Genomic DNA, 12491 nt, shown 5'->3' with positions numbered 1-12491 from the left:
CGATCAGACTGTAGATGCTTTCCAGAATAAACCATGGAGCAAGACATTGCAACAATGTTATGTCATAATACAAAGGTAAGTAATAAATGACCAGAGTTCCATTTCCAATAAAAGGCCAAACTAAACGAAAATACAAAATTGTAGATCTCATAACAAGCTCAATATTGAAATGAGGCTACAGCATACTAGAGGAACAAAGGCATAAAATTTTAGTTCTATGATTTTGAGTACAACCCACTTCAACTAAAACCTGAACCTGATGGCGCAGCACCATAGCCTCCACCGCCACGACCAAAGGCAGGCCTTCCACCAGAACCCTTCACAGTCAAAGAAAAATGTATCATAAATGTAAGCAGCCATTAGTTACCCATACCAAGCATAAGTGAAAATTTGATCTCTAGTTAAAAACAAAGCACATTGCTTGAAGTTCTAATAACAAGGGCGAATAGAGTTCCCTATGAACAAGGAAAGCTTGAACTCCACTTCAAACAGCTTACTGCCAATAAGTAAATAATGCATAAGATGCAGTCAGCACATGTCAATTTGCTAATCTTTAACAAATCTGAACAAATTCCACGTTGAAGTTGCTCTTAACCTGGGCTAAACCCTTGTATCTAAAACATCAGCCTAAATTCCTCACTCAATTAATTCTGACCAACGGAAGAAATTTCAGTCAGTACAAAGCCAAACAACATCAATGAAGAAAAATATAACTTTAAATTAACAGATTATCTTTATACTCTTGCCCAGATGCAAAAAATAACTAAAGCAGCAAGCTTGATGCATGCTAACATCAGGCATAAACTCTAACTACACTAAAAAACACTTAAAACCAAATCAATAATTACATAGAAATAAATTGAATCCATTTAAACACTTAGGCCAAATTTTGAATTTTGAATTTTGAATTTACCCTGAAGGATGGCTGGAAATCTGCCGGGGCACCTCCCTTGTCACCACCAAAGTCACCACCACGTGGACCTCCACGGTATCCATCTCTGTCACCAAATCTTGGACGGTCTCCTTCAAAGCGAGGTGGACCCCTAAAATTCAGACAAAGTAAAAGATATCACTTACAATTCACAAAAACAAACCAAGAGAAAAAATAGATCGAATTTGAAACAAAATCCACGAAGCAATAGAAATAACACTGTGACAATCATGAGATGCATTACCGGGGGCGATCACCAGGTGGGCCACCTAGCCTACCAGGGGGCTTTGTAGATTTCTTCAAAGTAGCAGGTACAATTTCTGATGGAAGATTGAGATAAGTTCTGAGAAACTCAATCCCATCATTAGTAAGGTACCAATAGTAGTGCATCCAAGCAAATGTCTCACGGACATATTCCTTGGACTTGAAGCTCTGCATCAGCTTAATCACCTGCAAATTGGGAACATCGATCTCGGGGTGCTTTGCAAGATTGAAATCCTTCTTTGCATAGCAAACTCCCTCTACAAAATCACAACAAATTGTCAATGAGAAACATGAAACAGCCATCTACTGAGATCTGCTAGGTTGTTAAGGTATCGACAGAAACATGGACACAACAAAAGCTTAAAATCCCAGCTTTTCTGAGAGCGGCTTCTAAACAAAATAAATAAAAGCTCACTCATTTCCTCATCAACAAAAATGGACATGAGATTAGACACAATAAAAACAAATTAAAAGATTCAAAACTAACCTCAATTTTCTAATCCATAATCAAGCAATTAAAAGAAGAGGAAGCCAATAAAGTTTAGTGGATAAATTACAAGAAAAATGAAGAGAAATATGCACCTTGAAAGAGGTATTTGCAGATTTCTCTACGGTTCTTCTCTGGAATAATCTAACCATAGGAAAAAAAGAACAACTTCAGTCACGTATATACGTCTCCGCATACGCATAGAAATGGTTAAGAGAGACAGAATATACGTACCATGGTTGCGCAGCGAAAAGCAAAAGCAAGGCGAGCGCTTTTTTCGGTTTTTCTTCCAGTTGCAGCAGAAAGCAGAGAAGCAACACTTCGAAACCCTAGCTAACTGGTAGTATCTTATATTGGTACCGGATTCGGGCAACACGAGTATTACCCGATCCAATTTATGTGGGTTTGGGTGCCCTAGTATGTGGGCTTTAACTAGGCAAGTAAGGTGGGCCACATACAAACATTGATTGGGCAGGCGTTTAGCGTCCTAGGCCGTAGCCGTCTCAGAGTTTATTTGTGGAAATGCAAATTAATAAATACTCAACTGATAAAAAAACAAAAGGTAGGAGCAGCACTAATTTTATGGAGCAATAGTTTTTAATTATTATTATAAATTATTAATTTCACCTCACCTCCGTATTTATAGGCTGCCAATTCTGCCCCTTTGGCTCCAGAATCTTGTGACAACGCAATACAAAAGCGGTCCTTGCTCGCTTCCTGCTCCCTACTCTCTTCCAGCTATAAAAACACCATTTTTGTTTCCTATTGATTCATGTTTTCTTCGCTTCCAAACACACATTCCACGCAAAATCCCAACAATTTTCTCGCCAACTCTCTCTAGAAAGTTTTCTCATGCAAATATACCCCTTGTCGTTTTCCAGTCCTAGACTCACATTTCATCTCTGCTGTTCTCTTCATCATATATAGTAAAACTTTAGAGTGTTTATATCTGTGGGAAAAAACCACAAAAAATAAAATTATTGTCGTCGTAAAGTTCTAGATATTTTGGCTTTTGATATAATCATACATAAACTTGATATAAATGTAACATTTTATATGTAGGGGTTTTTTAATAGGAATTATTTTCCATAGTTTCTTTTTTTTTTCTCTGTCGAGAAGATGAGATCAGAAAACGAGGATCGGCGTTTAGTGCCACAGTCAAAACCGGAGGAACCAACTCCTGAATTTCAGAAGTAATATTTAACTCTGCCTTTTCTCCATCTTTCTTTTGTTTAATGTTTATACAGTAATAATTTATAGCCTTTTTTTAAAAGTAAAATACGACTAGAAAGCGGAAAATATTAGTGATACGGTTAAGCACGTGTTTGGCTGCTGAGAAGAGTGCCAGGAAAATTTTCTTACACGACTATTGCCTTTTTTTACTTGAATGGAAACTCTTAGAGGATTTCGTTTTTATATGCCAATGGTGCAAACAGAGGAGGATCATACTTTTCTAAATATCTCCATTACTACTTAGCAAAAAAAAAAAGCATCACAACTCTGTTTTTCAGAGATAATAATATATATATATATATTTTGCGCAGAACATTAAAATTTGCATATACGAGGGATTTTCTCTTTTCCTTAGCTGAATTCGATACATGCAAAAAGTTACCTACTGGATTTGACAGTTCAATATTAAGGTAATATCACTACTTTCTTTTCTTTGTTGCTTACAATTGCCTTTTGTTGCATCCTTGGTAGTGATATTTATGTTCTTAAGATAATTATTTTCCAGAGAACTTGGAAATCAATCAACTAGTGTGCTGCATTCTTATCATGATTCAAGTAAGAAGCTTCTACCCTACTTCCTCTTCCCCACTCATATTTTGGAAAAAAAAAAAAAAGAGTATAGTTAACATCCTTTAATTTAAAGGTAATCTGGATTATGATTTGTATTTATTATCAATTCCTAGTTCAGTAATGATACTGGTGTTTGATTGATTGTGAATCCTTGTAAATCTGGTTACTAATGTCAGCGGTGGAGTTAATCATTTGTTCATGCAATGGGCTATGAGCTAATGTAGATGAAATCAATCCCATTATTATTGTTTTTTCTTATACAATAGGCAGTTTATCAATGTTTTTCATCTTCATGCATCTGTGGATCCTGGCCGTGCGGGTATCAACCTATTGGTTGTTGAAACTGCATTCAATTTCTGGCTTGTTAAACCATATATGTTATTGTACAGATGCTGGCAGATGTCAAAGCAGCCCATCTCATTGCGCATGGCGAAATGCTGAGCAAGGACTTCTGGGAAGTGGTGTCTTTGCAAGAGTTCATAGAGGTGTAGCTGAGACTTCTGATCCTGTACTTCAAGGCAGTGGCTTCCATATACTCAACCGGAGTACTGAACCTTATCGGCCTCCACATCTATGTAAGGTATGTGAAAATACTTTATGATTTATCTAGTGCTAATAATAAGAAATTTCGACTGATTCATTTTGTGGCTATGATCGTAGTATGTGATGCTTGTTTTTTGTCAAAAAGTATTTTATCGTGTTTTTAACTATTTAAAAATAGTCTGTCAAAGCATTTGGTTGAATCTCATTTTTTTTTCTTCTATTTCAGGCAAAAAATTATTCAGTGAGAGAAAGTAAGGACCATTATAATGATGAAACATTTGGTTCTGATAGTCTGAGTCAAGAGAGAGCAGAGGAGGAGCAAAGGAGAAGAGGTAAAATCTTCTCTTTCTCCTTTGGTTTCTTTTCTGGTGGTTTTATGTTTCTATTGTCTTCGGTATTCATGGTTTCTGCCAGTTCAGGTTTAAATATAGGCAACTCTCCTCTTGTTTAATGAACAACCCCCTCTGCTCAGATTCATTTGAATTGATGAGGAAGGAAAAAGAAATGGCTAATCAAGAAAAGCAAAAGATAATCTGTGATGAGCATAAAGAAACTTTGAACCTAGATATTGCTATAATCGTGGAGGATTCTGGAGTTGATAAGAAGGTTGAAAACAAGTACAGTAAATCCAGGGGAGCTAAGGTGTATTTCCCTCTCAACAGTGATTCAGAGTGAAATTTCTACGTTTAAAAACTTCAAGTTTCTGGCTGAAATTTTGTACAACATCTGACAACATTTTGTTTTATTGTCTGACCAGCCGTATGATGTTAAAGAAGGTCACCCTGAGAATCCTGTATTCTGTTCCTCTGACTTAGTTCATCAGTTTCGTGAAGGAGGTGTGCTCAAAAACAGAAATTTGTTCATTTTCTTTTAACTTTTCAAAAATCTTTCTTAAGTGGAACTGTGGATTATGTTTCATAAGCTTAAACTTTCTGAACCAATTAGTTATATTAGCAAAGAGAACCTAAAATTTTTGTTTCCTGACATTCTCTAGAGAAGAAGACTGCTGCTGATCTAAAGCTCAATGACCATGACTCTACAAAATTTTCTTTTGGAACAAATGGAATTGCTCACAATCTTATGAAATCTGCCTCCACTCCTGTTTCAAAGGAAAGCTCTATGCAATTATATGGTTGTTGTAATCCAGGAGCTCATTCTAGTCAATGCTTGGAAGAATCCATTCTGTCAGAGATCAGTGGACATAATTTAACCCAGCATCACTCGATCAATGGAAGGAGCAGTTATGATATAGAGGACTCACAATCAAGTTGCTCCAATTATGATGAAGCACATCAGCACTTTCTTTCATTGTTACAAAAGGGAGCAGGCTTGACTGATTTGGCAGAATCCTCAAAGCTAAGCATGTGGTCCTTATATAAACCCAATGTTTCTGAAACTGGAAATGACAACAACCAGCTAAACAAATCAGGCAGAGTATTTATAAACAATTTTGAGAAGAATCTTTGTGAACATATCTCTGGAACATTTGTAAAGGATTCACAATCAACTGCATTATCAGGCACCCAAAAAGACTTGACAAGCAGGTACAAAGGGGATGATGCAGTTGAGTCTCAGGTCCCACTTCCAGTTGGGGAAAATTGTATCATTCCTTTGACTGTCAATGGGACTGAACCCATTGGAGATGCTGAAGGTATCATGCTCTCGGGCTTTGTTAAGCAAACTGGTGTAAATAAAAGAAATGGTAATCTTTGGTTCTCCAATATTCAGGCTAAAGTAGGACTTAATCTTCAGGGAGGGCCAGAGTTGAAGCACAGTTCTCTCAGTAGTTTTGATAAACTTGACATTTGTCTGCCTGATGAGGACAGCCTGATAACTGCTGATGACTACGTATTGCAGCAAGACTCCATGTTTATGGCTGCTGGGGATACCTCAAGTACACCGGTTAATACTTTTGGGAGGCTAGCAGATTGTGGTGTTGCTGTTGGTGAGAAAAGATTTGATCTAGCAGGTTTTCTAAGGCCTACGTCCTTTGGTGGTTCTCATGGTCTAGTGAGCTTGGAGACTTCTTTTGAGAGTCTGCGCACACAGCAATCTTACCCACAGCTCCAGCATTCTCAGCTGAAGCAACCAAAGGAACAAGGGAGTTGTTCCAAGTCTCAAGAAAGTCTAAAGGGTTTAAGAATCAAGCCTAAAAATTTAAAAGCCTGTCCGTGTAATCTAGAACCTCTTCAGTATTTTCCTACAAACGTGCATCTCACTTCCTCCCTGCATCTCCGAGCTGCTGAAACAGGGTTTGATCATTCTGGTAACAATCAGTTGCCACAGGAGTTACCCATTCCAGGCTATTTCCCTCCCCACCAATTGTATGGACTGCCAAGAGTTGCATTTCCTCAACACACTTCCGATGAAATGGTTTGTTTTGCACAGGACCAAAATGCCATGCTTAATTCTTCCTTGAGTTTTAAGCGACAATGCTACAGGGACCTTGAAAATGCCAGTTCCAGGTATAAAATACACAAATGTTTCTAAAATCTTATCAGCTTCACAACTTTTGGATAAATAATTCCAGGTTTTGATCAATTATCTGAATCTGATCGATTCAATATTTGAAACTGAAAAAGTGCTAATTTCTTGCTGTTTCGTTTTTTTTTTTTTGGATAAATAACTTCATGTTGTTAGTCACTTTGTTGGTGGAAACATTAATCAAGGTATCCTTTACAGGCATTTTGAGATGGGAATTGAGAGCAAAGCTGATGCATCCTCCTACCATGCTTGGCCATGAGCAGGAAGTGTTTGCCAAACAGGTTGAAACAGGCTATAGACATATCGGCGGCTAGAAAATGAAATTTCAGCTTTTGTCTAACCTCAACTTGTAATTGGCTTAAGGTAGATTCACCTTTGGTTTAAAATCTCAATTCTAAACTCCTTGTCGTGTTCGTAAATACTAACTTTACTGTCTGAAGGTAGATTTAGATACGGACAGATATATATATCCGTTCTGATATCTGGCACTATCAAGTAAGCAATGATAGATGGAATGTTTTATACGACTAAAATGCTTAAAGAATGATAATTTCGCGACGCACCTTTTCTGCCATTGATGATTATTGGGTAATATTTATCTATCTTTAACATGGTGACCGGGTGCAGTAGAACTCCCTTGGATTAGGTAAAAATGCCTATCGATTGTAACTCTGGCCGGTTCAACCAAGTATTTATTTGTACGGTAGTTAGTTGCAGCCGTTAGTTCAGAACAGATGGCATTCCAAATTTGTAGCGTGAAAGAAAGATGGGGGATCATGTCACCCATGTCCATCTATCATCAGATTCCCACAGCTCGTGACCACTTGTCGTTAAGATTAAGACATTGGTATTATTTTTAATTTTTCTTTTGAAGATGGACATTAATGCTATATGTTTTTCCTAAGGAAGACGAGATAATAAAGGTGTTTCCCGTGCGAAAGTTTGGAATATAGAATAACCTTAAAAAATGAAAACAAAAGAGTTGGAGCAAAACTCTATGGGAGAAACAGTTCCAGAATTGAATTAGTTTCCCTCTCCATTTTCATTTCCCACACTAGTACAAATGTTGAATTTTACAAGCAAGATCAAAGATTTTCCCCTCCCCTTTTTCCTTTCACCCTGACGTTCATCCTTTTTGCCCTTCAAACACTTACCAAATCACATGGAAATAGCCGCAACGAAATCGAAGAGCCCGTAACATAACAAATCTCTCTATAAAAGGTAAGTACCAGCTTTATGTTCTGCTACCAGACATGCCATCGACGTCCATAGGCGAACGTGATTGCAACAAACAATGAGAAACTGATATTGTTATATACCTGAAAACAGCAGCAGCAAGCAGCATTGACAAATACTGTGCCTATATCACAATAAAATATGCAGTCAAAACTTGAATACACAAGACCCAGAATCGTACTGTACAAGGTACCCCTCAAAAACAAGATATGCGCTGTACACTCGTTTCCTGACTCTTCTCCTTTCATTCTACACCCCGCTTCTCCTTTTAACTTCTCTTACAATATATATACATGACAGCAGAACGGGGAAAATTATTTTGAAATTTGCGGCCGATGGTCCTACCAACATTATACACTACTAACAGAACATCATGTACTCTTTGATTCTAGCTCCTTGTCCTCGCATGCCTTCAAAGCAGAAAAAAAAAACAGAAGAAGAAGAAGAAAGAGTCTATTTATATAAGACATAAAAGAGACTATGCACAGCTGAAAATTAAAGCACATCTCATCACCTCACGTATTAAGTGATACTTTTGGATTGGTCATTATGAACAGCTTTACACACACCACCGTGATCAATTGCCTCTGTCTCAATCTCATAGGAAGAAAGCAACCTTCTCTGCATCAAAAAAACCATATAGCAAAAATAACAATCTTTTATAAATTATATAGGGAACAAATAGATTAAATAATTGACACAAAAAACCAAAGAAAAGACTCACATACAGAAAGCTAAAAAGAACTAAACTTTTTACCAAATGAGAAGTTGACAACACTGGAAGCAAAATCAGGGACAAGCTATGCTACCAAAGAAACACATGACACATGAGAAAAAAAAAAAGGGAACCCCATTCTTTTCATCCCTTGTATTTCCAGTCTAATTAGCCAATGCATGTTTGTCCTGAATTGCCATCTTCGTTTTGGAGAATGACAAAATATCACAGAACAACTTCCAACATGAAAAGTAGACCATGCAACAGAGCCAATTGCACCCAAGATTAGATCTATAATATCCTAGGAAATCATCATCATAATTGCCAAACTGTCATATTTCTAAATGCTGACTATAGAAAACTCATTGTGGTTTACATGGCAGAAAGCACAGTGCTGCAAACTGTTGAAACCAATGAATGATTGCCCTGATCATGTTAGGCTCATTTCAAATGATATATGCCAAGAGAAATTTTCTCTGTATTCAAGCACTTGACTCATGAAAATATAAAAAAATCAAAGACCAAAACTACTAATAGACCTACTAAAGCAAAGGGTGATAGCAATTACCAACATTACTACTTTTACTAGTCTACTTGCATCATCCACACCATGAAGGAACAAGTAACCCATAAGTAAGGGCTCAGAAAACTCACATGATCCTCAAAATCAGGACTTGTCAGATTGATGGAGAGGTTTCTCATCAGCAGCAGCACCTGAATAGGAGAAAGAAAGATAAGCAATCACATCTGTGGCAATATCATAAGCAATCACGTCTGAGGCAATATCAGGCAAAATTGTATAAAATGTTATATGTCAAAGAAACCATACCGTTTCAACATCTATAGGATCCATCTTTTTAAGTTTCTGCAGGTGACCACTAACATTTGGATCAAAGATGCTGCCAATGAAACTGTATACTTGTGCAAAGTCGGGCAACACTGCATCAAGCAAAAAGCCATTTTAAAGGGTTTAAGGATAAAATAGCATAAATGATTAAATATTTCCATTAGCACTAAGACAAACCCCTCAGAGCATGACCATGATTTCCCTGATCAGTCATTTCCCCAATTTGACGTGTCTTTGGGGTACTCTCAGTGCTACTACAAGAGTTATTGGCCAACCCAGGACCTATAAAGGCAAATATAAAATGGGAACAACACATAATCAAAATCTCAATTGTTGAAAGGGGTCACTGCTATCATAAATGAGTTCAATATTACAATACTAGAATTAGGAAGAATAAGATACCTTTTTTAGCTTGTGAGAAATTGATGGTCTGTGCATTGTTCGTCCAGGAAGAAGCAGCAGCACTAGTATTAGGGTTCATAAGCATCGATGAGGGATCAGTTCTTAGAACACATACAGTGTCAAGTAAAGCCGCTGATGACTGAAAAGATCCTGATACTTGTTGGTGCGGTTGAGCTGCCAACGTGACACACAGATACAGGATTATATTGCCAAGTTTGTGCCGTGATTACTACTCATACTTAAGATAAATTATCCTCACCATTTTTTGAGGCTTTCTGAGGATATGGATGAGCTGCTTTCCTTTTAGGTCGAGGTGGAGGTAGGTGTTCACTTGTTCCATTCTTCTGAACCTTTAGAAAGTACTTCTGGGCATGGCTACGGATCTAAAAAACAAAAACAAAAAAAAAAGGCACTTCATGTCAAATGTTTGTCACAGGCATTGGCATCTACATATAATTGTTAAAACAGAAAATCTCTAGTATGGGAACTACACCGGTTTTCACATCTTACTGAAACATTGGAAAGCAGTCTAAGATGCAAAGCAGAGATTACAAACATAAAGTTCTTCATTCCTCAACCATCCTGCCTCTTTGCTTTTATAAAACGAACCTTGCTTAAGGAAAAATGTTAGATACTTTTTAATTTACCTGGATAACAGTCTTTGACCCGACGAATGCTTCAATCTTTTTCCAGTCACGGTCAAAGCTGAACAGAATCAAGGGAAGGAAAACAACAACAACAAATGAGAGCAAGAAAACCTTTTGGAAACATACTCATGCAAAAAGCATGATTCAGCAAACAACTGATACAACAAGAAACTAGTATAACAACTCCACTAAGTTATAATCTCGAAATGGTCTTCGACAATAGATCCTTTGTTCCTCAATGAAAGGTCCACTATGACAAAATATTTAAAGATTATTCAAAATAGCAACAAAAGAAAAAACTCCTTTTACAGTGGTTATACATTACCATCAATATTCTACTACAGTTTTGTCATCATGTCTTCAAATATGCAAACAGGCTATTACAATTCAGTGTTTTTTCAGTTAGATATGAAGCCTAAAGCTAAATGAAAATAAGAAGGAACATATGCTTCACACGCAGAACAAGAACGTCCTGTCCTTTTCTTCCCACTCGTCCATTACTTATTACTCTCATCCTACTTTCAATAATACTTATAAAACTTATTTTTAACCAAAACCAATTTAAAAATTTTAATTAGCTACTTCTGAAAAAAAAAAAAAGACTTCGATTTCGAATTCAATTCAAAACCTCAAAATTGAACTGCAAAAAAAATCATAAACAATTTTTAAAAAACCCTAATTTGAAATGGAAGCAAAGTAATTTCATGGAATTAGAGAGAAAATGCTTGAGACTTTACAGCTGGAGAGCTTCAAGGAACTTGTCGTGTTCGGGTTCAGTCCAGCTCTCTCTGGACTTGGTGATGGTGTAAGGCTTTCGGATTTTCTTATTCGGATCCTCAGAAGATGACGCCGTGGAGGCGGCCGTAGCCGTCGTGGTGAAGGGTCCCAGGCCGGGCAACGCCATTCCAGTCGGATCCAGGTAAAATCCCTCAACCGGGTTCGGGTTTTTTGATACCATGTAAGATTTTTGGGAGGTTTTTTTTTTAAGCTTTGAAACAACGTATAAATGTGGCGTTTGAGGAAGGCGGTTTAGTTTGCATATAAAGGGCTCGGGATTTGGATCTGATGCTGCGTGGTTACACTGAGATTTAGAAATTACAAATAAGAATCTGCCACGTAGAAGGAAAGATTGTTTATCTACTGTCCACTGTCCATTTTGATGTTAAAAAATGATAATTATTACCTGCATATAACATGATCAGACGCCTTGTTTTCTAATTTCTATAGACAAAATGTTATATATTCTTAAACATAAATTTTGAGAATAATTATTTATTATTACCATTCTCAAATGGTAATTTCTCGCTAATTAAAGAAGTAATTAAAAGATTTACAATAAATCCAAGGATAACGTTTATGCTCTATAGAACACCTGAGCAATAACTGAATATTAAGTATAATTTTTAAGTTAAAGAAGACACTTTAACATGGGCATCTATTTTGTTGTAATAACTTTTAATTTTTTTATAAAAAAAATCAAACAATGAGTAAAGACGACAAGTAATTTATAAAAAAAACTTTTGTTAACTATTATTTTAATTATACATTTTAAATTTTACTATATTAAATGATATTATAGGATAAATTGTTAAGTATTATATTTGGTACAAAAATTGTCTTTGAACGAATCTTAATACTTATCTCTAAGATGCTCATTAATAAATATTTTATAATTTTAAAATATTATTTATAAAAAATATTAAATACTCTATTAGTATTGAATATGATGAATTTTCAATACATTGATAAAAATATTATTTAAAATAATATTAAAATATATCTTTCATTCACTGGTTAAAAAAATAACTCTTAAAAATTTTCAACCATATAATAAGAAAATTTGCACTAACTATATGTGAAAAATCCTGTTACCCTATGTGTAGTAGCATGATATAAGAGCAATGAATGGAATTGCCACGTTGCGAATCAATTGAAAATCAACATGTCAAAGTTTAATAGTAAATAAATCCTCTATTAGTCGTCGAATTAATAATTACTAATATCGTATAAGTAACTATTTTAATTTCATAGGAATAGAGGAACATTTGATTTGGGCATGGGTTACTCTGGTCCAGGAGCCATAGGAATTTTGTCTGCACACTAATCCTAGTGGAGGGAAGGGTCGGTCGAGA

General features: G+C 36.2%; 3 protein-coding genes across 7 annotated transcripts; 1 reads left to right on the top strand and 2 right to left on the bottom strand.

Annotated features, from left to right (window-relative positions):
- Positions 1–15: 15 nt before the first annotated feature.
- Positions 16–2025, bottom strand: LOC110409211 (RNA binding Plectin/S10 domain-containing protein). The gene is made up of 5 exons (XM_021418487.1): positions 1917–2025; positions 1778–1826; positions 1176–1452; positions 914–1043; positions 16–317 (listed from the first exon to the last, which is right to left on the bottom strand). The coding sequence occupies exons 1-5, from the start codon at positions 1917–1919 to the stop codon at positions 240–242; spliced, it is 537 nt and encodes a 178-aa protein (XP_021274162.1). The 5' UTR covers positions 1920–2025; the 3' UTR covers positions 16–239.
- A 776-nt stretch (positions 2026–2801) lies between these two features.
- LOC110423889 (uncharacterized) lies at positions 2802–6826 on the top strand. Its single transcript, XM_021438307.2, is given in 10 exon segments — positions 2802–2875; positions 3227–3325; positions 3421–3470; positions 3875–4065; positions 4255–4360; positions 4501–4670; positions 4786–4864; positions 5023–6493; positions 6711–6749; positions 6751–6826. Coding segments are annotated over 10 exon segments (2355 nt in total).
- Positions 6827–7856: 1030 nt separating this feature from the next.
- On the bottom strand, positions 7857–11380 carry LOC110422208 (Homeodomain-like superfamily protein). Of its 5 annotated transcripts, none has more exons than XR_002445703.2 (9): positions 11097–11378; positions 10360–10417; positions 9972–10095; positions 9713–9886; positions 9488–9592; positions 9293–9402; positions 9118–9177; positions 8263–8364; positions 7857–8158 (listed from the first exon to the last, which is right to left on the bottom strand). XR_002445703.2 is itself a non-coding variant. In XM_021436038.2 (9 exons), exons 1-8 carry the CDS (start codon positions 11315–11317, stop codon positions 8271–8273), a joined length of 951 nt encoding a protein of 316 aa, XP_021291713.1. In that variant the 5' UTR covers positions 11318–11378; the 3' UTR covers positions 7857–8158; positions 8263–8270. The 5 variants fall into 5 exon arrangements, 4 of the variants coding, with proteins under 4 accessions (XP_021291713.1, XP_021291719.1, XP_021291727.1 ...); XM_021436038.2 differs by having other exon boundaries at positions 8263–8369; XM_021436044.2 differs by having other exon boundaries at positions 7857–8369; positions 9503–9592; positions 11097–11380.
- Between the last annotated feature and the right edge of the window lie 1111 nt (positions 11381–12491).

The sequence above is a fragment of the Theobroma umbraticum genome, unplaced genomic scaffold (genome assembly GCF_002168275.2).
Source record: "Theobroma umbraticum cultivar Fairchild unplaced genomic scaffold, ASM216827v3 scaffold_30.0, whole genome shotgun sequence".
Classification (NCBI taxonomy): Eukaryota; Viridiplantae; Streptophyta; class Magnoliopsida; order Malvales; family Malvaceae; genus Theobroma; species Theobroma umbraticum.
The sequence above is the reverse complement of the archived record's forward strand: the minus strand, read 5'-3'. Positions and strand labels throughout refer to the sequence as shown.